Here is a 25020-nt window from a genome sequence, read left to right on the forward strand (position 1 = left end):
CATCGTTCTGATGTTACACGGGTTCTTCAGAGACTACGTGAGAACGGCCTGTTTTGTAAACTTGAGAAATGTGAGTTCCATCAGACTCAAGTAACCTTCCTAGGTTATGTTATCTCCGTTGCAGGGTTCTCCATGGATCCTGACAAGTTATTTGCAGTTCTGCAGTGGCCTCGCCCAGTTGGTCTTCGGTCTATTCAACTTTTTTGGGGTTTGCCAATTACTATAGAAAGTTTATTAAAAACTTTTCTTCCTTGGTCAAACCTATCACAGACATGACCCGTAAAGAGAATGATCCACTCCATTGGTCACCTACTGCCATTAAGGCCTTTGATAGTCTTAAGACTGCCTTTTGCTACCGCTCCAGTTCTGGCTCATCCTAACCCTGTCCTGCCTTTCGTTCTTGAGGTCGATGCGTCTGAGACTGGAGTAGGTGCCCTCTTGTCTCAACGTCCTACGCCTGACGGTTCCTTGCATCCGTGTGGTTTCTTCTCCAAGAAATTGTCTCCAGCGGAGTGCAATTATGAAATTGGCGACAGGGAATTACTGGCCATAATTTTGGCACTTAAGGAATAGAGGCATCTTCTCGAGGGTACTAGCGTGCCAGTGCTCATTCTTACTGACCACAAGAATTTAACTTATCTATCTGAAGCAAAACGTTTGTTGCCCCGACAGGCCAGATGGGCGCTATTTTTGTCTCGGTTTAATTATGTGGTCTCCTACCTGCCTTGTAGTAAGAATGTTAGGGCTGATGCCCTCTCTTGACAATTTTCGCCTCTGTCCAAAGAGGAGTCTGTACCTACTCCTGTTATACCTCTTGACCATATTTTAGCTACCATACGTACTAATTTGACTTCTCCCTTGGGGGAGGAGATCCTGGCTGCACAAACCAATGCACCTCCTGAGAAACCTAGTGGTAAGTGTTTTTTTCCTGAGAATCTTCAAACTAAACTTTTGCACACTTACCACTATCCTAAAGCCGCAGGTCACCCAGGCAAGAACCAAATGATTTGGTCTGTCACTCGACAATTCTGGTGGCCAGGTCTTCATTCTGATGTTGCTACGTATGTTGCTTCCTGCTCAGTTTGTGCACAGAATAAGACTCCTCGACGTCTTCCTGTGGGTCTTCTTCAACCTATTGCTAATGGTGAGCGTCCTTGGACACATCTTTCTATGGACTTCATTGTCGAGCTCCCTGTTTCCAATGGCAACACTGTTATCCTTATGGTGGTTGACCGTTTTTCTAAAATGTCACATTGCATTCCCTTGATGAAGCTGCCTACCGCTCAGGAGCTTGCTTCAATTTTTGCCCGGGAGGTCTTCCGTTTACATGGGTTACCCAAGGAGATAGTGTCGGACCAGGGTAGCCAGTTTGTCTCCAGATTTTGGCGTTCCTTTTGTGCTCAAATGGGGATCCAGCTTTCCTTCTCCTCGGCATATCACCCTCAATCCAATGGGGCTGCGGAACGGTCTAATCAAGCTCTGGAACAGTTTCTCCATTGCTATGTCTCAGATCACCACAATAATTGGTCTGAACTGTTACCTTGGGCAGAGTTTGCTCGTATTAGTGCTATTAATGCTTCCTCCAAGTTATCCCCGTTCATGGCGAATTATGGGTTTCAACCATCCTTGTTGTCCGATTCATTCATGTCTCAGGGTTTTCCGGCTTTGGAGAAGCATCTCCGGCAACTCCATTCCACGTGGGTGCAGATTCAGGATTGCCTTCATCGTTCTTTGCAGCGCCAAAAGTTCCAGGCTGATCGTAGGCGTCTGCCCGCACCTTCCTACCAGGTTGGTGAGAGAGTTTGGCTGTCCTCCCGCAACTTGAACCTTCGTGTGCCTTCCAATAAATTGGCTCCCCGTTATGTTGGTCCTTTTCGAATACTCCGACGGATTAATCCTGTGGCCTACGCTCTTGACCTTCCTCCTGCTATGCGCATCTCCAATGTTTTTCATGTCTCCCTCTTGAAACCATTGGTTTGCAATCGATTTACCACTGTGTTGCCTCGTCCCTGTCCTATCTTTGTTGACAACCATGAGGAGTATGAAGTCAGCAGCATTATTGACTCTCGTATGTCCAGGGGCCGTGTACAGTATTTGGTTCACTGGAGAGGCTACGGTCCGGAGGAGCATTCTTGGGTTCCCTCCTCTGATGTTCATGCTCCCGCCCTCCTCCCTGCCTTCCATGCCCGTTTCCCCAATAAGCCTTTTGTCCTCCTGCGGGGGAGGGGTCGTTGAGGGGAGGGTACTGTCAGGGTTTTTTCCCTGTTGTGTTTGCCATGTGCTGCTGGCAGCCATTTTACTCACCTCTCTTCCTGACTATGGTGCATTTTGGGGGATGCTGCTCAATTCCTGCACTTCCTTTTATGGCCAGACTGGTGTGCATCATCCATGTGAGACAGGATGTAGTCTCAGAATTGTGATGTCATCACTTATTATTCAAAGGGCCTCTGTTCAGTATGCTTTGCCTTTGCGTTGTCTCAGACATGTTTGTGAGAGTTCCTGTGTATTATCTGGCTGCCTGACGTCCTTCCTGGTTCCTGATCCCTGGCTTGTTCCTGACTCTGCTGTTTTCCTTGTTCCTGATTCCGGCTCGTCTGACTATTCGCTTTGGCTCCTGAATCGGCTCGTCTGACTACCAGCTCTGGTTTTGATTCCTGGCTTGTTATTTTACTTGTGGACTTTTTTTTTTATTTTTTGCTATTAATAAAGGTGTGATTATTTATGCACTTCTCGTCTCAGTCTGATTCCTGGCACCCTGACAAAATCTCTGAAATCTGGTGAGATGATCTAAAGCTCTGCGCTCTGGTGAGATGATCTAAAGCTCTCCGCTTTGGTGAGATAATCTAAAGCTCTCTGTTCTGGTGAGATGATCTAAAGTTTTCCACTCTGGTGAGATGATCTAAAGCTCTGCGTTCTGGTGAGATGATCTAAAGCTCTGCAATCTGCCATACACTGTTCCTTTTTACTACAGCTGGTTCATCACTTTTCCATCAGTATGGACGGTGAGATGATCTAAAGCTCTGTGGTCTGGTGAGATCGGATGATCTAAAGCTCTGCCCTCTGGTGAGATGATCTAAAGCTCTGCAATCTGGTAAGATGATCTAAAGCTCTGCAATCTGGTAAGATGATCTAAAGCTCTCTTCTCTGATGAGATGATCTAAAGCTCTCTGCTCTGTTGAGATGATCTAAAACTCTCTGCTCTGGTGAGATGATCTAAAGCTTTCCACTCTTGTCAGATTATCTAAAGCTCTCCGCTCTGGTGAGATGATCTAAAGCTCTCTGCTCTGGTGAGATTATCTAAAGCTCTGCAATCTGGTGAGATGATCTAAAGCTCTGTGCTCTGGTGAGATGATCTAAAGCTCTTCGCTCTGGTGAGATGATCTAAAGCTCTGTGCTCTAGTGAGATGATCTAAAGCTCTCCGCTTTGGTGAGATGATCTAAAGCTCTCCTCTCTGGTGAGATGATCTAAAGCTCTCTGCTCTGGTGAGGTGATCTAAAACTCTCCGCTCTGGTGAGGTAATCTAAAGCTCTGCAATCTGGTGAGATGATTTAAAGATCTGCGCTCTGGTGAGATGATCTAAAGCTCTGCGGTTTGGTGAGATGATCTAAAGCTCTGCGGTTTGGTGAGATGATCTAAAGCTCTGCACTCTGGTGAGATGATCTAAAGCTCTCCGATCTGGTGAGATGATCTAAAGCTCTGCGCTCTGGTGAGATGATCTAAAGCTCTCCGATCTGGTGAGATGACCTAAAGCTTTGCACTCTGGTGAAATGATCTAAAGCTCTCTGCTGTGGTGAGATGATCTAAAGCTCTCTGCTCTGGTGAGATGATCTAAAGCTCTCCTCTCTGGTGAGATGATCTAAAGCTCTCTGCTCTGGTGAGGTGATCTAAAACTCTCTGCTCTGGTGAGGTGATCTAAAGCTCTGCCATCTGGTGAGATGATCTAAAGCTCTGCGCTCTGGTGAGATGATCTAAAGCTCTTCACTCTGGTGAGATGATCTAAAGCTCTCCACTCTGGTGAGATGATCTAAAGCTCTTCACTCTGGTGAGATGATCTAAAGCTCTCCACTCTGGTGAGATTATCTAAAGCTCTCCACTCTGGTGAGATGATCTAAAGCTCTGCACTCTGGTGAGATAATCTAAAGCTCTCTGCTGTGGTATGATGATCGAAAGCTCTCCGCTCTGGTGAGATGATCTAAAGTTCTTTGCTCTGGTGAAATGATCTAAAGCTTTCTGCTCTGGTGAGATTCTATCAGTATGGACGGTGAGATGATCTAAAGCTCTGCACTCTGGTGAGATGATCTAAAGCTCTGCAATCTGATAAAATGATCTAAAGCTCTGCACTCTGGTGAGATGATATTAAGCTCTCTTCTCTGGTGAGATGATCTAAAGCTCTCTGCTCTGGTGAGATGATGTAAAGCTCTCCGCTCTGGTGAGATGATATAAAGCTTTCCACTCTGGTGAGATGATCTAAAGCTCTCCGCTCTGGTGAGATTATCTAAAGCTCTCCGCTCTGGTGAGATTATCTAAAGCTCTCCGCTCTGGTGAGATAGTTTTTCCCTTAATGTGTTTCCAATTACTTTTTTACCAGCTGCAGAGTATAAAATGTATGATATTTGCTTTTTAAAGGTTTATTTGTGTATATGAATTAGATGATTTTGTGTTTTGAAGCCACAACCTAATAAAATGGGTTGAGCTTGTAGATATAATCAGATCTCATTACTTACATATACCTGCTTCTTTATCTTGTATCATGTCCGACAGACATCGCTGAATGCCAACAGCATACGCTTTACATATGGTATTTAACATTGCACAAGCAGTTCTAGTGAACTGCTTGTCCAATTCCTCCCCCTGCAGATTTTCGGCCGCTAGCAGGGGGTGTCAATCAACACGATCGTATAGGATCGGGCAGATTGCAGACCGCAGCCTCAGAGGCAGCGGACCAGTTATGGAGCAGCGGTCTTAAGACTGCTGCTACATAACTGCTGTTTCTGGCGAGCCTGAAAACTCGCGCAGAAACAGGAGCATCAGGGGCCATTCGACCCTTGAAAAATTGGCCCCTGAGTGCTATTGCATTGTCTTTTTATCATACATTTATTGTTTATGCAAATCTACTGTATTTACTGGTCCTTTTATCTCAGGCACACCAAAATGATGCAAAAATCCTGCACCCTGAGCCTTGTATCTGTATAGTGAAATAATATTATGCACTGACCCTCATGCACACTGTAAAACAGTTAATGTGCTCACATCAGAATTATGTAAAGAGGTTACACATTGATCTAAATAACTATATGACACAAAGAGGCCACAGTGATTTTTACAAGCACTTTTAAATACAGAAATTTTACCTGTAATACAGGCAAGGCGTTAAACATGTTCTTTCAAATCACACTGAAGTGTAATGTACAGTTATTTTATTTTGAGTTTATTCTGTCTCTGAGAGTATCTGACACGTAAGGTTTAACTTTGCATCATGGAAGGAATATATCCATGTTTTTCAGTTAGCTCTGTTCCTGTCTGACTATGAAAAGATTAGTTATTTGTACAATTGTATATAAGTGATGTCACTGTCTAGGGATGTAAAAGCCCAAATTCCCCCCTCCCCTTTAACATTCAAATGAAATTCTGAGCCAGCCAGTCAGAGGCACCAAATACCATAGCAACAGCCAATCATGACTCTGCCATTAAACCACTAGCATTGAGCTAGAGGAAGAAAAGCATTTGATATCTTGTTACTAAGTGACAGGCAAAAATGGAATCAAAACAAAACATCCTAGCAAAGTATCTAAATGAAGCCTCTGGACCCCAATTCACTGCAATTCACATGGACCCAAAATCCACAGACACCCACAGTCTATGTCCCAGACAAATATGTAAAACAACCTACATACTGCAGATCTAAGTAATCACTCAAATGTGCCAACATACTAAAGGGACCATAGAGACACATGGCACCTATTCTAAAAAATGTAAGACCCTGAAGAAAAATAGGACAAAGATTACTCAAGAGTCCCAACCTACATAAACCTAGGTGATATATAACAAAGAGACTTAAGGAATCTCACCTAAAGAAACAGAAGGAATTCATACTCCTGACTCTGACACATACAGTGTTCATCACTCAGAACTCTAACAGATCCACAGATGTATAATGATTCACACACATATATAGTTGTCACAGATATATAATACCTCAACCTCTTATGTCTCACGGAAACACAATTTAGGGGATTAGTCCCACAGTTAACTAATTAACCTAGGCATAATGTTATCTGCTGGAGTCATTAAACCTACAATGTAGATATAGATATGTACCTTCTTCTTCTGATGTCATAACCTGTCTATGTATCTATGCATTGACCAAAGGAACTTTATAGGACTATTTAGCAAAGACATGTGGAATACAGAGAACCAAAACACAGAAGCATCAGATGTGCAAGAAATAGTTATTTAAGTACAAATCCAAAAGTCATGTGGGGCCAGTTCCCCAGGGACTAAGGTGACCTAACCTGCAAATGTGAAGTGAACACACACACTTGACCCATCTCACATCAGAAAAAAAAATGAATGTGGTCCATATTGACATTAGGGAGTCATAACATAAAGATCTAAGAACCTATTACATAGAAACTTAAAGGGACAATGTACTCAGACAATCAGCTGATAACAGTTAATTGTGTTCAAACCAGCTGCAGAACCACCTTTCAAATGGGCAGGGCTCTCTCGCATAAGTGAAACGCAACCAAGGAACTAAACCCATATGGGGCAATTACACCCATCCTAGATAAATAAAAGGGACCCATATTGACAGAGTGGACTAAACCTGCAGAGTATAAAGGATCTAAGAAAACTAAATCATAGAATGGTACTACACCATAGACAGACATAGACACATGCAACATAGAAAAATAAGATACATATCAAAGAAAAGAATACGACACATTCAAAGAAAACAGGAACATGGGAGATTCTTACATCCATAGCATACCCACTGTCAGATATCATACAGCTAGATTACGAGTTGTGCGTTAAGCTGAAAAAGCAGCGTTAACAGGTCCTAACGCTGCTTATAGATTATGTTGTAACCACATGGAGGTAGTGGCATGACTATTGAGCGATTTTGGTATCAACATGATGAATAGAAATCGAGACACACGTATGTGCATATTTAAGTATATATATATATATATATATATATATGTTTCTATACAGTGGCGTATTTAGGTTTTGTGCTGCCCTAGGCACACAAAATTCTGCTGCCCCCCCCCCACCCCCCCACCCTCCTAGGTTTTAGGATTTTTTTTCAACCATAATATTTTTTTGGTCAGGGTATAATTTTACTTTTGTTTAGAAAATGTTCCCCCCAGGACTTGCATGTTATGTGTGTGTGTGTATGTATGTATATATATATATATATATATATATATATATATATATAATAAAACCTCATTAAGTTTTAATGCTATATTAATTGTAAATGTTACCTACTACCATTAAATACACTCTATTACATTGTACTCATAATCACTGTTTATTGTATAAGGTTCCTGGATCCTGTGTAAATCCTTGTAGATGCTATCATGTTGAATAGAGATATGATGTTAGTTTGACAAACACAATGGGTCCTTTAAATGGCTTGTTATATAAAATTAAGTAGCACACACACTATAACGTATGCGTTTGTTTGTCCCTTTATGCAGTATATGTAAGTCTGCATACAAACAGCACTGTCACCCTATGTAAGCAAGAATTATAGTGCATCTCACTACATAACGGTACCAGTCTCCCTCTAGCATTCATAGCCCATGCCCATCGTACCTCCTTAGTGCTTAGGTTGCCCCACGGCGCACATACTTGATCTACTAGTCTTCAGACCTTTGTATTAGCGAATTGTGAATTACTGAGTTGTGAAATATCGCCAATCACTACTTAAGGAAGTAAAGATTGCTAAAACACCTCCAGGTCCTTTCAAGCTCCAGCAACAACTGACAGTCTGACACTGATGTCTGATGGGCTTGGCTTAAGTTGCGAGAGAGGAAGTAGAATTATCTGACACTCCAGTGCGGTGCACGCCGCAACGGCTTATGTTATTCCTGACAATTTAAACGGCACAAGGAAGGACAATCATCATTGTCACTGTGTGCCGTTTAAATTGTCAGGAATAACATAAGCCGTTGAGGCGTGCACCGCACTGGAGTGTCAGATAATTCTATTTCCTCTCTCGCAACTTAAGCCAAGCCCATCAGACATCAGTGTCAGTTGTTGCTGGAGCTTGAAAGGACCTGGAGGTGTTTTAGCAATCTTTACTTCCTTTCCTTAAGTGGCGATTGGCGATATTTTATAACTCACGAGTCACAATTCATTAATACAAAGGACTACTCTAGTAGTGTGTAGATCGTATTCAAAAGGACTGGCTTACTGTGAAAATACACTGAGACTGAGGTTCCCTTCCCACCCATACTTCCGTAGCAGCCGCTGCCTCATGCATTAGTGACGTGGCCAGTTTTTGATCTATTCTGCTCTAAGTTGTTGCGCGGCTGCGTCTATGATGTGGATGATGGAATGTTGCCCCTGGACTCAGTCAGACACTAATAAAGGGCCAATTCTTGAGTGCCCCGGCCCCAAAAAGTGCCGCCCCCTCAAATTTGCCGCCCTAGGCCCGTGCCTTGTTGGCCTAGGCCATAATACGCCTCTGTTTCTATATATACTTTATAGGAATCATATATACATGTTTATGAATGGTATCCCAATGTGCCCCTATCGTTAACCATTGTTACAATACTGTCAGACGTCCTGTTAAAAGTTAAGAATTAAAAATCTCGCTTTAGGAGGTATGTGGTTTATGGAGTCTCTGATCGTATTGTCACAATACGGGCATTTTATTAACGTTGAACTGATCATAGCGTTATATGTACATCCATTTGTAAGTTTTGTATAGGCATGTTTTTTTAATGATTTAGCTGTGTAAACCTCATTGTGGTGTAGTCAGAGGACTCTGCTTGCCGCACTCGCTATATAATACAGAAAATTGTTAATAAGTAACAAGAGGTGTGTAGCTAGCAGAGTCTCTGATTGGTCCATAGTGATGTGGGCGTGTATGTAACTTAGATCTGCTTGTAGTAATATGGGCTTACTAGATAAATACATCGGCATGTTGTAATATTATTCATTAGATTAGCTCCTAATATTATATTGGGTATTGTATCCACACAGTATGTTATGCATTGTAGAATCAGGGACCCTGTGACCGCGCACATTACATAAATCTAGAGAATATCACTGAGAGTGGAGAATTTGCATCTAGTGGTGTGCGGTCAACAGAATCTCTGATTCGTTCTAAGCAATTGGGGCGTTGTTTGCTATTTGGACAGTAGATTGGTTGTTAGTATAGTTATAAGGTAGCAAGGTAGAGTGTAACAAATTGTAAAGCCTGATGAAACGGCACTGCTAGCTGAGAAACGCGTTGCAAAGCAACTTTTAAATGTTTTTAATAAACTGAACTTTTTACCACTCTTCCTTGCTCCTGTGGGTTTTGTGAACACCCATAACTAACAGCTTTTGGATCCCTTATTCAGCTGTTTGTTGCAGCCTATCACGGATGTTGTCTGGAGAAACCGGATCCTCGTTACCATCACCTGGGCACCAGCATTTGTTTGGCAGAGTCGCCATTGAGGAGTCAGCCGAACGGCTCTGAAGTTTCGGTCTATTTATTATTGCACTGCATGTGCATATATGTTTGTGAGTATACTATTTTGAGCACAATGGGTAGATTTTCAATTATTGGAACTTGCTGCACAAAGAGCGCCTCTTCTCTTTCTGTTTTTCAGGACACCTTTACTTTCAGCCTACAACTTGGAGAGAGCAGCTTACCATTGGATTGATGAACTTTGCATTATATTTTTGACCTGTTTTGGGTTAACACTTAATTGAAGGGATATTACTTTAATTATTATTATTATTTTTTATGTTTGTTTATTCAACATTTTTCATTAATATATTTTGGCATAATTAATTAAGTTTACTATAGGTAATTCTATATTAAGACTTATTGAATTTGGCGCACCTCTGTTCTCTTGTGGTTAACACAGCAGTTGTACTGTGTTTAAACACATTTGTTGTTTTACTCAGACAATCAGCTGATAACAGTTAATTGTGTTCAAACCAGCTGCAGAACCACCTTTCAAATGGGCAGGGCTCTCTCGCATAAGTGAAACACAACCAAGGAACTAAACCCATATGGAGCAATTACACCCATCCTAGATAAATAAAAGGGATCCATATTGACAGAGTGGACTAAACCTGCAGAGTATAAAGGATCTAAGAAAACTAAATCATAGAATGGTACTACACCATAGACAGACATAGACACATGCAACATAGAAAAATAAGATACATATCAAAGAAAAGAATACAACACATTCAAAGAAAACAGGAACATGGGAGATTCTTACATCCATAGCATACCCACTGTCAGATATCATACAGCTAGATTACGAGTTGTGCGTTAAGCTGAAAAAGCAGCGTTAACAGGTCCTAACGCTGCTTTTTCACTACTGCTGCTATTACAAGTCTTGCAGGTTTAGGGGCACCGCACACTTCTTTGGCCTTACCACAAAACGACTTACGTAAACTTTGTCATCCCTTTTTTCTATCGGACTTCCATAGCGCTGGTATTACGAGTCTGTCCTGGGAGGCCAAAAAGTGAGCGGTACACCCTCTACCTCCAAGATTCGTAACGCATTCTAAAGTCAGTAGTTATGAGTTTTACACTACAACGCTGTAGCATAAACCTCATAACTAAAGTGCTAAAAAGTAACTAACACCCATAAACTACCTATTAACCCCTAAACCGAGGCCCTCCCGCATCGCAAACACTATAACAAAATTTTTAACCCCTAATCTGCCGCTCCAGACATCGCCGCCACTAGAATAAACATAATAACCCCTAAACCGCCGCCCTCCGCCTCGCAAACACTAGTTAAATATTATTAACCCCTAATCTGCCGCCCCTAACATCGCCTCCACCTACATTATATTTATTAACCCCTAATCTGCCATCCCCAACGTCGCCGCCATTATATTAAATGTATTAACCCCTAAATCTAAGTCTAACCCTAACCCCCCCTAACTTAAATATAATTTAAATACATCTAAATAAAATTACTATAATTAACTAAATTATTCCTATTTAAAACTAAATACTTACCTATAAAATAAACCCTAAGCTAGCTACAATATAACTAATAGTTACATTGTAGCTAGCGTAGGGTTTATTTTTATTTTACAGGCAAGTTTGTATTTATTTTAACTAGGTAGAATAGTTATTAAATAGTTATTAACTATGTAATAACTGCCTAGCTAAAATAAATCTGGAACAGCCAATAGAATGCCAGCTCAATCCTATTGGCTGATTGTATCAGCCAATAGGATTGAACTTCAATCCTATTGGCTTATTGCATCAGCCAATAGGATTTTTTCTACCTTAATTCCGATTGGCTGATAGAATTCTATCAGCCAATCAGAATCTAAGGGACGCCATCTTGGATGACGTCATTTAAAGGAACCTTCATTCAGTAAGAAGACTCCGGATGAAGAGGATGCTCCATGTCGGATGTCTTGAAGATGGACCCGCTCCGCGTCGGATGGATGAAGATAGAAGATGCCATCTGGATGAAGACTTCTGCCCATCTGGAGGACCACTTCACCCGGCTTGGATGAAGACTTCTCCCGGCTTTGTTGAGGATTTCGGCCCGTTTGGATGAACACTTCTGCCCCTTCCTTGAGGATGGATGTCCGGTCTTCAGAACAGTAAGTCGATCTTCAGGGGGTTGGTGTTAGGCTTTTTTAAGGGTGTATTGGGTGGGTTTATTTATTAGGTTAGGGCTTTGGGCTGCAATAGAGCTAAATTCCCCTTTAAGGGCAATGCCCATCCAAATGCCCTTTTCAGGGCAATGGGGAGCTTAGGTTTTTTAGTTAGTATTTTATTTGGGGGGCTGGTTGTGTGGGTGGTGGGTTTTACTGTTGGGGAGGTTGTTTGTATTTTTTTTTTACAGGTAAAAGAGCTGATTACTTTGGGGCAATGCCCCGCAAAAGGCCCTTTTAAGGGCTATGGATAGTTAAGTTTAGGCTAGAATTTTTTTTATTTTGGGGGGGCTTTTTTATTTTGATAGGGCTATTAGATTAGGTGTAATTAGTTTAAGATCTGTAATTTGTTTTTTATTTTCTGTCATTTAGTGTTTGTTTTTTTCTGTAATTTAGCTAATTTAATTTAATTTATTTAATTTATTTAATTGTATTTAATTTATTTAATTTATGTAATTGTAGTGTAGTGTTAGGTGTTATTGTAACTTAGGTTAGGTTTTATTTTACAGGTTAATTTGTATTTATTTTAGCTAGGTAGCTATTAAATAGTTAATAACTATTTAATAACTATTCTACCTAGTTAAAATAAATACAAACTTACCTGTAAAATAAAAATAAACCCTAAGCTAGATACAATGTAACTATTAGTTATATTGTAGCTAGCTTAGTTTTTTTTATAGGTAAGTATTTAGTTTTAAATAGGAATAATTTAGTTAATTATAGTAATTTTATGTAGATTTATTTAAAATATATTTAAGTTAGAGGGTGTTAGGGTTAGACTTAGATTTAGGGGTTAATACATTTAATATAGTGGCAGCGACGTTGGGGGCGGCAGATTAGGGGTTAATAAGTGTAGGTAGGTGTTGGCGATGTTGGGGGCAGCAGATTAGGGGTTAATAAGTATAATGTAGGTGGCGGCGGTGTCCGGAGCGGCAGATTAGGGGTTAATAAGAATAATGTAGGTGCCTGCGATGTCGGGGGCGGCAGATTAGGGGTTAATAAGTGTAAGATTAGGGGTGTTTAGACTCTGGGTTCATGTTAGGGTGTTAGGTGTAAACATAACTTTAATTTCCCCATAGGAATCAATGGGGCTGCGTTACTGAGATTTATGCTGCTTTTATGCAGGTGTTTGGCTTTTTCTCAGCCGGCTCTCCCCATTGGTGTCTATGGGGAAATCGTGCACAAGCACGTACGACCAGCTCACCGCTGACTTAAGCAGCGCTGGTATTGAAGTGCGGTATGGAGCACAATTTTGCTCTACGCTCACTTCTTGCCTTTTAACGCCATGTTTGTAAAAACCTGTAATACCAGTGCTGTAGGTAAGTGAGCGATGAGAAAAAACTGCTCGTTAGCACCGCACAGCTCCTAACACAAAACTCGTAATCTGCCCGATAGTTACACAACTTATACTAAAACTGAAGGGATCCAACCCTTGAATGGAGCCATCAAGAAGTACATTTTTCTATGGGTCAACACCTAAATATACATAAGAGACAGCATGGATCAGTAGCAACACAGAGACCGAAACAACCCTGAAAATACTTGACGGGACATTAAACAAACAAAAAATATATTGTGCATGTAAAAAGCAACAATTAAACACGATAAACATATTTTTGAATACAAATAGGTAAATCTGTTTAAAATGAAAATGGAACAAAATAAAAAAATATGTTTGTGCACAAATTACTAATATGTTTGAACATACTGTTTGCGCCTTAAACAATAATATTAATTTATAATGTGCGCATATTTGCTATAATTTTGATTAATTATATAATTAACATGCCCAAGGCTTAAAGGGACAGTCTACTCCAATTTGTATTGATTAAAGAGATAGATAATCCCTTTATTACTAATTCCCCAGTTTGGCAACACAGTTATATTAATATACTTTTTACCTCTGTGATAATATTGTATCTAAGCTGACAGCCCCATTTTCACATGGCTATTTATTATCTATTGACTTGCATTTTAGCCAATTAGTGCTGTGTTATCCACATCCCACAGGAGAGAGCACAATGTTATCTATATGGCCCACATGGATTAGCAGTCTCTTGTTGTTAAAAGCTATAAAAAAAAGCATGTGATAAGAGCTATCTGTAGAGGCTTACAAACAGGCAGAAATATAGAGGTTTAAATGTTATAAAGTATATAAATATAACAATGCTGGTTGTTCAAAGCTGGGGGATGGGTAGTAAATGCGCTATCTATTTTTTTAAACAATAACAATTTTGGTGTAGACTGTCCCTTTAAAGATTGCAGCTATAAATGAATGTTTAGAAAGGCGTGTTTTAATTGTGTACACGTTTTAAGAAAATGTAAAAGTAATTTGATTGAGATATTTAACATTTAATTGAACAAATACATTTCTGGTTTATTAACATATGAACTGAGAATGTGGTCAAACCTTAACATTAACAAAAGCCATGCAAAGAGCCAAAAATGACAAGTGTAATGTGTCTAAGAGTCAACAAATCATTTCAGAAGCAGCTGAAAACCTATTAGATAGCTATCTGACCTATTGGGATAGGGATATTGAATTGTTCCCATACAGAGCAAACATTAGATAACTGTGTTATTTTGGGATTGACAAATAGATCAGATTGGGCTTGATTCTGAAATAACCTAACCAATAAGCATCGGAATGCTATTCAATTGGATTAGCGCCATAGGTCATATAGAGAACTACAGAGTTCATATCATATAAACGTAAAGGCTTATCAGAAAAAAAAGAGTATTGACAGAAAAACTATAAGATGCACACCACATCATACAGTCAAGGAATATAATCCATTCTGACCAAATGGACCCAACCTACAGAATCCTAAATGATATCTGCCACAAAGACACAAAGGTCCATCCCACAGAGAGTTAAGTAGCCAAATATTAAAAGGTTAAATGGACTTGACACACCTGGAACTAAAGGGTACACAGACACAGGTGACCAATATCTGAGAGAACTAAAAACGCATCCCACTGAACCATAAAGGACAGAAATATGATAATTTAGAGAACATAGTTAAAATCCCACAGTGCTTAATTGGTACCAAGATGGTGCAATCTGAATTAAGACAACCTAGGATGGTGTCTATAAAAAAATATGAAATCTGAGAAACACAAGACACATATACATAAATAACCCATCCCCTGAGATGTAAAGACCATATCACAGATCCCTACCTAGACCACAAATGCCTAGTGACCTATCACAAAGACCTTAGAGACATCTCCAACAGAATCTCACAGAAGAGGCAGAGCACGTCTTGGAATAGGAATGCTGCAATAATGATTCCTCATTTACCCCATCAAATACAAGATTAAGCTATTGGTTAGGGTTTGAATTATTCTCCAGCTCTCAAAAGCCTATCTTCTTAGGAAGATACCACCAACTTCCTTACACAGATGGGACAAGTCATCAACAAATTAAATTGCAAACCTACTAATAGCTTTTAATCATTTAGGCTGTATCAATTATGCTTTAGAGCAAAAGGACTGTTTAGCAAGTATGGTAGACTCACTTATTCTATTACTGAGTAAGCATTCTGAGTGTACACAAATTAGTCTGCTAATAATAGTAATAATAATAATAATTATTAATATTTTTATTATGCACATCATGCTGTCCTTACTCTCATTTCCTTTTCCTTTAGATGTAAACCTAACATTCCAGTTGGGAATGAAAAACAATCATTACTACACCATCTTCAAATAAATGTAAATGGTCAACACTTATTGGTGTGTCACTGTCATGCACAAAGTACATATGCCTTGGTTTATGCTGTATCCAAACTAATATACAGCCTATTTGCTAGACTGGCAGTCTGCTATCTCTGGGATATATTAAATCTCCCAATCACTAAAACACACTGTCTCACTTTAATTCGTTTTTTAAAAGCATTTCTAGATAGGCATAGTTTAGAGAGATGTGAAATGCAAAAATTTTTTCTTTCATGATTCAGATTCGGATAGAGCATGTGATTTTAAACTTTCTATTTGATTTCATTCTCTTTGTATCATTTGTTGAAAATCAGGGATATATGCTTAGATGCTAGCTCATTTCTGGAACACTATATGGCAGCAGTTTTGCAAGAATGTTATCCATTCACAAGAGCACTAGGGGGCAGCACTCTTTTCTGTCATGTAGTGCTCTAGATGCCTACCTAGGTATCTCTTAAACACAGAATATCATGGGAGCAAAGCAAATTTGATAATAGAGGTAAATTGGAAACTTTTTTTTTTTTTAAATGGTAAGTTCTGTCTGAATTACAAATGAATATTTTTGGGTTTCATATCCCTTTAACTGTCATTGCCAACAGAAACCTGAAAAGCTTTTCAGTCTCATGTATGCAATATTCTGTATCAGTTTGTTACTAACACTTATCTATGTTTTTCTAAAGAATACCAAGCACAACAAAGATTAGCATCACATGACATAAAGGAAACCAACCAGTAAAGTTATGTTTGTGTCTTATAGGGACATTGAAGTGAAATGACCATACAGAGCTATAGATATAGGGCTAGATTACAAGTGGAGTGAAAAAATGTTAGCGCTAACACTGCTCAAGGTTAATCAGTAGTGCTCCTTATTGCCCTTATATTACAAGTTAAGTTTGTGCTCCAGTGAAAGCCTCAGGCACACATCTGGATGTCATATAGAGTGGCCTCACTAATGCCCTTTACCCATACACATCTATGGGGTAAGCTACGAAACCTTGCTCTGGCTGTCACTCGCACGCTAAGCCAAAGCTGCAAAAGGCTGGGGGGCTGATTTATGATTCTGTGAATGCAGCATTTTCCGCACTGAAACATAAGTTAAGAAGCAGTACTCTTAAGACCGCTGCTCCTTAACTCGTCCGCCACCTCTGAGGTGGGTTACAGCAATCATCCTGATCAGATACAATCGGGATGATTGATACCCCCTGCTAGCGGCCGATTGGCCCGCGAATGTGCAGGGGGCGGCATTGCCCAAGCATTTCACACGAACATGATAAATCGGCCCCTAAGTGCGCTAAATCGGAAGGTGCATTAAGAAATACTCAGATAGCATTGTTCTTCACTAAGATGTTATTTTTATTTTTGAATATATCTTTCGATATTATTATTATTATTATTATTATTATTAGTTATTTGTAGAGCACCAACAGATTCCGCAGTGCTAACTTATATATATATTTAATATTCCTATCCATAGCTATATATCTATATCTATATTGATACATACATTTATTTTTCTATATATACAGTATATATATATACTGTGTATATATAGATCCACAAAAGACATACACACACACACATATATATATATATGTATGTATATATATATATATATATATATATATATATATATATATATATACTGTATATATCGGCACCGGAAACGTTGGAATCAATAAATACATGAAAATCCATAAAAAGGAGAGAAGAGTCTTTTGTGGATCTGAATTTAATCTGTGGCTCATACTCTAAAAAAGCTATGCAAGAAAGTTGGTCCTATATGTGTATATATATATATAAAACATTTTCTTCTAAGTGAAGAACAATGCTATTTGAATTATTTTTATTTAAAGGGATATAGTATATGTCAAGGTGTTGAACAGGGATGGACTCAAAGGTGTATATATATATATATATATATATATATATACATATAAATATATATATGTGTGTGTGTGTGTGTGTGTATGTACAGATATATACACATACATATGTATACACATACACACATACAAATATACACCTTTGAGCCCTTCCCTGTCAAACACCTTTTCATATACCATAACCCTTTAAAACACTTTTGAAACATTTATTTTAATAATTAACATATACTGTATTTTATATTTAATATGTACAGTGGATATAAAAAGTCTACACACCATTATGAAATTGCAGGTTTTTGTAAATGTCAGACTTTTTTTTCATCGGTAATGTGATCTTCCAGCAAACAAAAATCCAGAGAAAAAAGAAAATAGTTCATGTTTAGCAACATTTTAAAGGGACATGAAACCCAAACTTTTTCTTTCAAGATTGAAACAGAACATGTGATTTTAAACAACTTTTCAATACGCTTCTATTATATAAATAGCATCATTCTCTTGATATCATTACTTGAAAAGCATATCTAGGTAGGCTCATGAGCAGCAATGCATTACTGGGAGTGAGATGTTGATTGGTGACTGCACAAAATGTTGGGTTTCATGTCCCTTATTATTATTATTATTATTATTATTATTTATTATATATATAAAAAAAAAATCAACATCCTGATTGTAACTATTTCTTTGTACAGTCACCCTTTGCATTTATTACAGCAGCAAATCTTTATGGATACATCTCTATTAACTTTTAAATTTTATCCCACTCTTCTTCGCTAAAAAGTTCTAGTTCCTTAAAGGGACACTGTACCCAAAAATTTAATTTCGTGATTCAGATTGAGCATGAAATTTTATGCAATTTTCGAATTTACTCCTATTATCAAATTTTCTTCATAATCTTGGTATCTTTATTTGAAATGCAAGAATGTAAGTTTAGATGCCGGCCCATTTTTGGTGAACAACCTGGGTTGTCCTTGCTGATTGGTGGATAAATTCATCCACCAAAAAAAAAGTGCTGTCCAGAGTACTGAAACCAAAAAAAAAGCTTAGATGCCTTCTTTTTCAAATAATGATAGCAAGAGAACGAAGACAAATTGATAATAGGAGTAAATTAGAAAGTTGCTTAAAATGGCATGCTCTTTCTGAATTACAAATGAACAAATTTGGGTTCAGTGTCCCTTTAAATTTGCAATGTGATCTTCTGTGTACAGCTCTCTTAAAGGGACATTCCGGTCAAAATTTAAATGCACATAGAAGAATTACATATATGAATAGAAACATATGTGCAATTTACATGTATTGGCAGACATGCTTCTAGTATAAATTATCTGACTCTCAGATTATTGTGTGCAGGATATCAGAAATGTCTAATGGGCAGGTTTCACACCCAAATATGTTTTATTTAATATTTATTTATATTTTTAACTGCTGTGTTAAAGTGACATTAACACCCCAGTCCCCATTTGCAGGTTACAGAGTTTGCTATTGGCCTCTCTAGGGAAATTGGAATAAGCACATTTTTACACAAAAGCAAGCAATATTTCATTTATTTTGTATACACAGATTGCCATTAACCCTGCATTGTAATAGCACAAAGCCTATACAATATTCAATGCTGTCAATTTTGTGTTCACTTTACAAAAGCCAACATATAAATAATAAACGTGAATGATTCAGGCACCTACTTAATATCCCTTTTTGAGGGAATAATTCACCCACCACAAACCTTTCACATAGGTCAGAATAATGAGGAAGAGTAGATGAGTTTCAAGTACTTTCAGTGATGGCTGCATAAATATTTTTCACAAGCACAGAATGATTGTAAACCAATTACACAAAGAGCGAGTGCATATTTGTTTGCTTCTTATAAAGCTTCTCTCGCTCTTGAGGTGCCCTTAATGTGCGCAACCTATGGCTCCCAGGACATTGGGTATCCATTTCTGTGCACCTCTTCACACTGCTCAATCCCTCAGGGTTAGAGGGAAAGGAAATTAAAGGGACAGTAAACACCTTGTAATTACAAGACATTTCTGTTGTGTTGCTATAGAATAACCTATCAGCCAAGTCTTAATTTCTATAAAGCCAATCAGGGCTGTAGACCACAGAAAAAAAGACCAGGCAATATACACTAACCAACATGTTTGTCTTACTGTTTACATCCTGGTCGGTGGCCTCCAAGTCATCCATGAGTTGGTGATACAGTGCAACTGATAACCTTTCACTGTTTCCACATCGCTCAACCTTTTAAACAAAACCCTTTGAAGCAATATTGAAGGTGCCCTAAGCCTTATGGGCCTACAATAATCCTGTTCTGGTTTACCCAAGAATGGATCTCCCTTTTTGCAGCCATTCCTCACTCACCACAACACACAAGATATTCCCCTCTCTTTTTCATCACCTACTCTCCTTTTCAGTGGCCCAGGCTCAATATCAGGATCTCCCTCCTGTCTGTACCTCTGGCCCATTTCTTCTTCTAGGCTGTTCCTCTTTTATTTTCCACAACAATAACAAAATAAAATACTGAAGCATAGCAGGATTTAGCTTAGAACAGACTAATCATATTATTATTATAATTACGTAACGTTTATTTGTAAAGTACAGCTGTAGGGAATATCAGTATTAGAAACAAGCACGGCTCAGTCTTCAGTCCATCTCAGGGTCTACTCTACTTGTTAAAATGTATGTAACATTATAAATAATATTTTATCTTGTCAAGGGCTACAAATATAATTTTATATATATATGGCAATGAAAATTCTAAGACAGACAGCATGACTGAACTACATTCATCCCAAAAAAGGCAAACATAAGTTAACTCCAAATCCTGCAGCATCTAATGATAATTCTAGATATTTTTTTGTACATGGGATTATTACTGCAGCATAATGTAAATAATACAATATATATATTGTTCTTCACTATTTAATTGTGGTAGCCATATCATATTCATAGGAGGCTTTTCTGAAAAAATGATGTAGAAAAACTGTTGGGTTTCAAAATAACTTTTCTGCATTAATATTTAATCTAATGACATAGGATTCTCTTGTACTATAACAAACACCATTGTATCTTTATTATTGGTAGCGCTTACCTTTACATTACCCAAACCTCCCCATCCGCTCCAGGTTTTAGGAAATGTATACAATACATTTGTTTTGGTTTCCTTTTATCAGTCTACATATTTTCCTTTGCAATTTGTATTGCTAACACATTTAACAATTCACTATACAGAGCCACCACTGGTTTGCTATGTTGTGCAGAGCCACCACTTTGGTACATTAGGTCATGCAGAAATTAACCTTTATAGCTATTATGGTTATAATAAATCAGATTCACAGTCAGGAATTTGATGTGATAAAGGAAATGTATTTCCTCTATTATTATAGATAAAAAAAAGTTAAAAGTTATCTATAGTTGCTTAACACATCACTAGAACATTTTGTAAAAAACAGTAATGGTGTAAAATTACTTCAGGGGGTGGGGGGCAAAATGTGTCTTTGCTTGTGTCTTTGCCCGTGTAGCCAAAAATCCTAGCTCCATCTCTATCTGAGAGTTCTGTGAGCCTCAACTAATGGCTGTGACCCTGCAGCAATGCAAATCTATCAATGCATGCAGAGGGTTCAGTCATGCAGGGAATACTGAACAGAGCTGGCATGAGTATGGGACTACTGACCATCTGGGTCACAGGCAGAAATTAATGAGTTTCCCTAAATTAGCTGTCGGCCTGATAGATCCTCTGGGACCTGCAGACGTGTTATTATTGCTACACTGTGCATCCTAAAGCAGGGATGCAAAATACTGTATATGCTTATCACTTGCACTATCACATATTAAACTGCAAACATTCACAAATAAAAATAAGGTCCTGATTAAACTATATATATATATATATATATATATATATATATATATATATATATATATATAATGTGCATACTAATAATGGACATAAAAAGATACATAATATACAATTAAAAAATCCTGTAAGGTCACCACTTCAGAAAGCACTCGATTACAACTAAAATAGCCTTGAAAGATTTTAAAAATACAGAGATAAATCTTAAAATAATTACTTTGTATTGCTTAGTACAGGTTTACTGTACATGTTGGTACTTTATATGTATGTGCGCAACCAACCATTGCTTTCTAACTTATTGTTGTTTTTTTCTTTCTACTATGCTACAATCTCTGCCTGCTTCCTGCAGTTGCTGCTTACTGATCATTTCCATGAGCAGTTCCTGCCAGCGTTCCCTGGGCAGCATTCACCCGCACATAAAAGACATGTCTTTGCAGGCAAGAGAACAAGGAGCCCTTTATGCCAACAATACAACTATCTCAGCTGGAGCCACCTCCCTTCTTACAGAAACAGCTTTCTCCCTCTTAGGCCTCAGCCTTACTTAGATAAATATTAATATATTTACGGTAGAAGTCATTAGAAGCTGTCCAGGGAATGGGAAAATGCATACACAAAAGGCAGGTGATAGATGTTTCAGATGTTTGAAGAAACAAAAACATTACATATGGATGAAATGGAACGTTTCAGCACTTTGGACAGATCCCGAGCTTACTGCACAGCAATTCCCCGATAACATCAAGCCTTAGATATTATAGTTTGAAAAGCATTATATCATTCATAATGCACCCTTCAAACAGCAGTTTAATTTAATATATTACAAAAACAGTGCCAAGTTACTATGACTCATTTAGTCAACATTGTCCATAGTGTAGAATTCACAGCAAATATACTTTTATACATTAATGTGTTTTTATTGCATGATCACACTGAGGTGACTTGATGGCCTTGTGGGAAATGTAAAAATCCCTGAATCTTAACCACGAACAATGGAGCAATTTTTTGCATAAACATAGACCTCAGATCAGTCAGTTAAAATTACTGAACCACATATTATTCTATCAACTATCAGATATTGGTAAATTTATAATATTGATTGTTCTAGGCTCTTGTGTAATAAAACCAAGTATGGAACTACACAACACAACATAATATATATATATATATAGAGAGAGAGAGAGAGAGAGAGAGAGAGAGAGAGAGAGAGGTAGACAATTACACTAACACACATTATCAACAAATAAATATACAGTATTTATAAAAAAATAACTCATTGACCAATAAATTACAGATAGATAGAAAGATAGATAAAAATTAGTTGAATAAAAATGAGTCAGATTTATGAATTAAACCCCACAGGGATAATCCTTAAATTGGATTCCTATAGAGTCAGGACAAATGGGGGAGGGCAATCCAATACAATTAACAGACTCAGTGCTAGCCCATCTTTGCTAAGCAAATTATATTACTGCATTTAATGCTTTCAAGAGACCTCAGTAAACAGACCGATTTAACTGCTAATTGTACACCCGCAAACAGAAAACTACCATTTACCAGATTATGCAAAAGCACCAAACAAAGACTACAGCAGACTACATCATTGGCAGATTATTTACTCCTATATACCCACAAGGGCCAACAGGGGAGGAATGAAACTGGAAGCGGCTCCCTTGTAACTGCAACAAGGCAACGTTATCCATAAATCAAGATCCCCCCCAAAAAAACAGGAAGATACAAGAAGTTACAAAAAAAAATTAACAGAATACTAATGGTTAATATGTTAATAACATAAACATTACAAACACAACCACCTAATATATATATTAAAATTAAACAAATACAGAAATTAAAGGGACATGAAACCCTAATTTTTTCTTTCATGATTCAGATAGAGAATATAATAAATAGTGCTGCCATAGAGTGCTCTTGTTAATGTATAACATTGTTGTAAAATTGCTGCCAAATAGGGCTGCAGACACATGCTCACTCCCGAACTTACCTTCCTGTTTTTCAACAAAGGATAACAAGAAAACAAAGACATGTTGATAATAGAAGTAAATTGGAAATTGTTTTAAAATTGTTCTTTCTGAACCATGAAAGAAAAATGTTATGTCCCTTTAAGGAAATAAAATGACAAAAAAAATTGAAAGAGACAAACATTATAGATAAAATACCTAAGTGAACAATGAAACACAATCCAAAAAGATAGGCACAGTAAATAATCACAGTACAAAGAAGAGTATTTTTTTAAATATACACAGCATTTGCATGGCTTTTTAACATATCAATAACATAACATAAGACAAAAACAAATGCATGTCTTTCTACTATACACAGTAATCATAAAATCATAGGCAGCATAAATCTAATAAAAAAACCTAATGGAACACACAGATGGAATAAAGCAAGATAATTCCCAACAAAAAAACAGCAGAGAACACAGCAATAAGACCACAGCAAACAACAAGCGACCCAAAATGCTCAAGAAATACATTCAAGAACACACAACACAACTAATGCTAACCAAGTATAACTCCCCCCCCCCCCCCTTTAGCTACAGACAAAACTAAATTAAATCCCATCACTATAAAATTAATACAACTGCTAACACTCGACTACAAACTTCTACTGTTAAAGGGATGGTAAACTGAAAGCAAAGTCTACTTCTCATACGATCCTAAAATAAAAATAAACATGAGTTTAAGTCATGAAAAATTTTAATTTTCACTATTAATACCTTTATTTTCAACGCAACAGCTACTATTTATTGCGATCCGCCGACAGCGGACATTTTATTTTATGATGATAATTGTGTGGTCCAATTAAATCCATGGCATTTGGGCATTTTTGTATTGGGTAGAAAAAAAATTAATTTCATTTGCGCATGCGTTAGTGACGTCATGCAGATTCTGATCGTTCCTTACTCGCACGCGTAGTTTAACTTTGAAGAAATCTGCCCACAGTTCATTGGAATATAGATATTCAGCGTAGTAAATATTTGGATGAAACTTAGGGCAAAATTTATCAAGCCCCGAAAAAATGCGCCGAAAAAGTCGCGATTATTTTCGCAATAGTTCGCAATGTGTGAATTCAAAAATGTCGCCAGTATTTATCAAAATTCTAGAGACATTTTTGGGGCAAAACTTTTTTGCGATGTCAAGCGAATGGCTGATCCTAGTTTTCTTGCGAAAATGTCATTTTCACTTTATTTATCAATCTTAATTTTAGACACCAATAAATGGTTTATTGTTTTAATCAAGTGATTGTTTAAAAGAATGCTATTTCTTATATATTAAAGTTAGTTTTATTTTGCCCCTTCTTTGGCTCTCTTTCATTAAGGAAGGTTGCCCGTTTTTTGGAGCTCATCTTCGTTCTTTTTAATACACTTATTTCAATTGCACTTAAATTATTTTACTTTTTTATAATATATTTATTATTATTCAGGATCTGCGCCTTGTTGTGGGCAATTTCTAACCATAGATAAAGCAAGTAAAAGAAATATTTCCATTTTCCCTCCAGACAAACAACAATATTGCTCTTTATTTTTCACTCCTCGCAACCTACAAATTGGCGAGATTAAAAGCAGTGAATATTACATGCACCACTTTTCATAAATATATGAGAACTGCGAATATATACAGGCATTTTAAAATGCCAATAGAGAATAATACAAGAATTAGGCATTTCCAGACAATTTATTCGCA

The 25020-nt window shown here is 37.8% G+C and overlaps 1 protein-coding gene across 1 annotated transcript in view; it reads right to left on the reverse strand.

Moving 5' to 3' along the window:
• APC2 (APC regulator of WNT signaling pathway 2) overlaps positions 1 to 19650 on the reverse strand; it is an 81698-nt gene extending 62048 nt beyond the window's left edge. Inside the window, exon 1 of the mRNA XM_053700026.1 lies at positions 19597 to 19650. Within this exon, the coding sequence (XP_053556001.1) occupies positions 19597 to 19650 (54 nt within the window). The remainder of the gene's footprint in view (positions 1 to 19596) is intronic.
• Positions 19651 to 25020: the final 5370 nt, after the last annotated feature.

Source organism: Bombina bombina, chromosome 2 (assembly GCF_027579735.1).
Source record: "Bombina bombina isolate aBomBom1 chromosome 2, aBomBom1.pri, whole genome shotgun sequence".
NCBI lineage: Eukaryota > Metazoa > Chordata > Amphibia > Anura > Bombinatoridae > Bombina > Bombina bombina.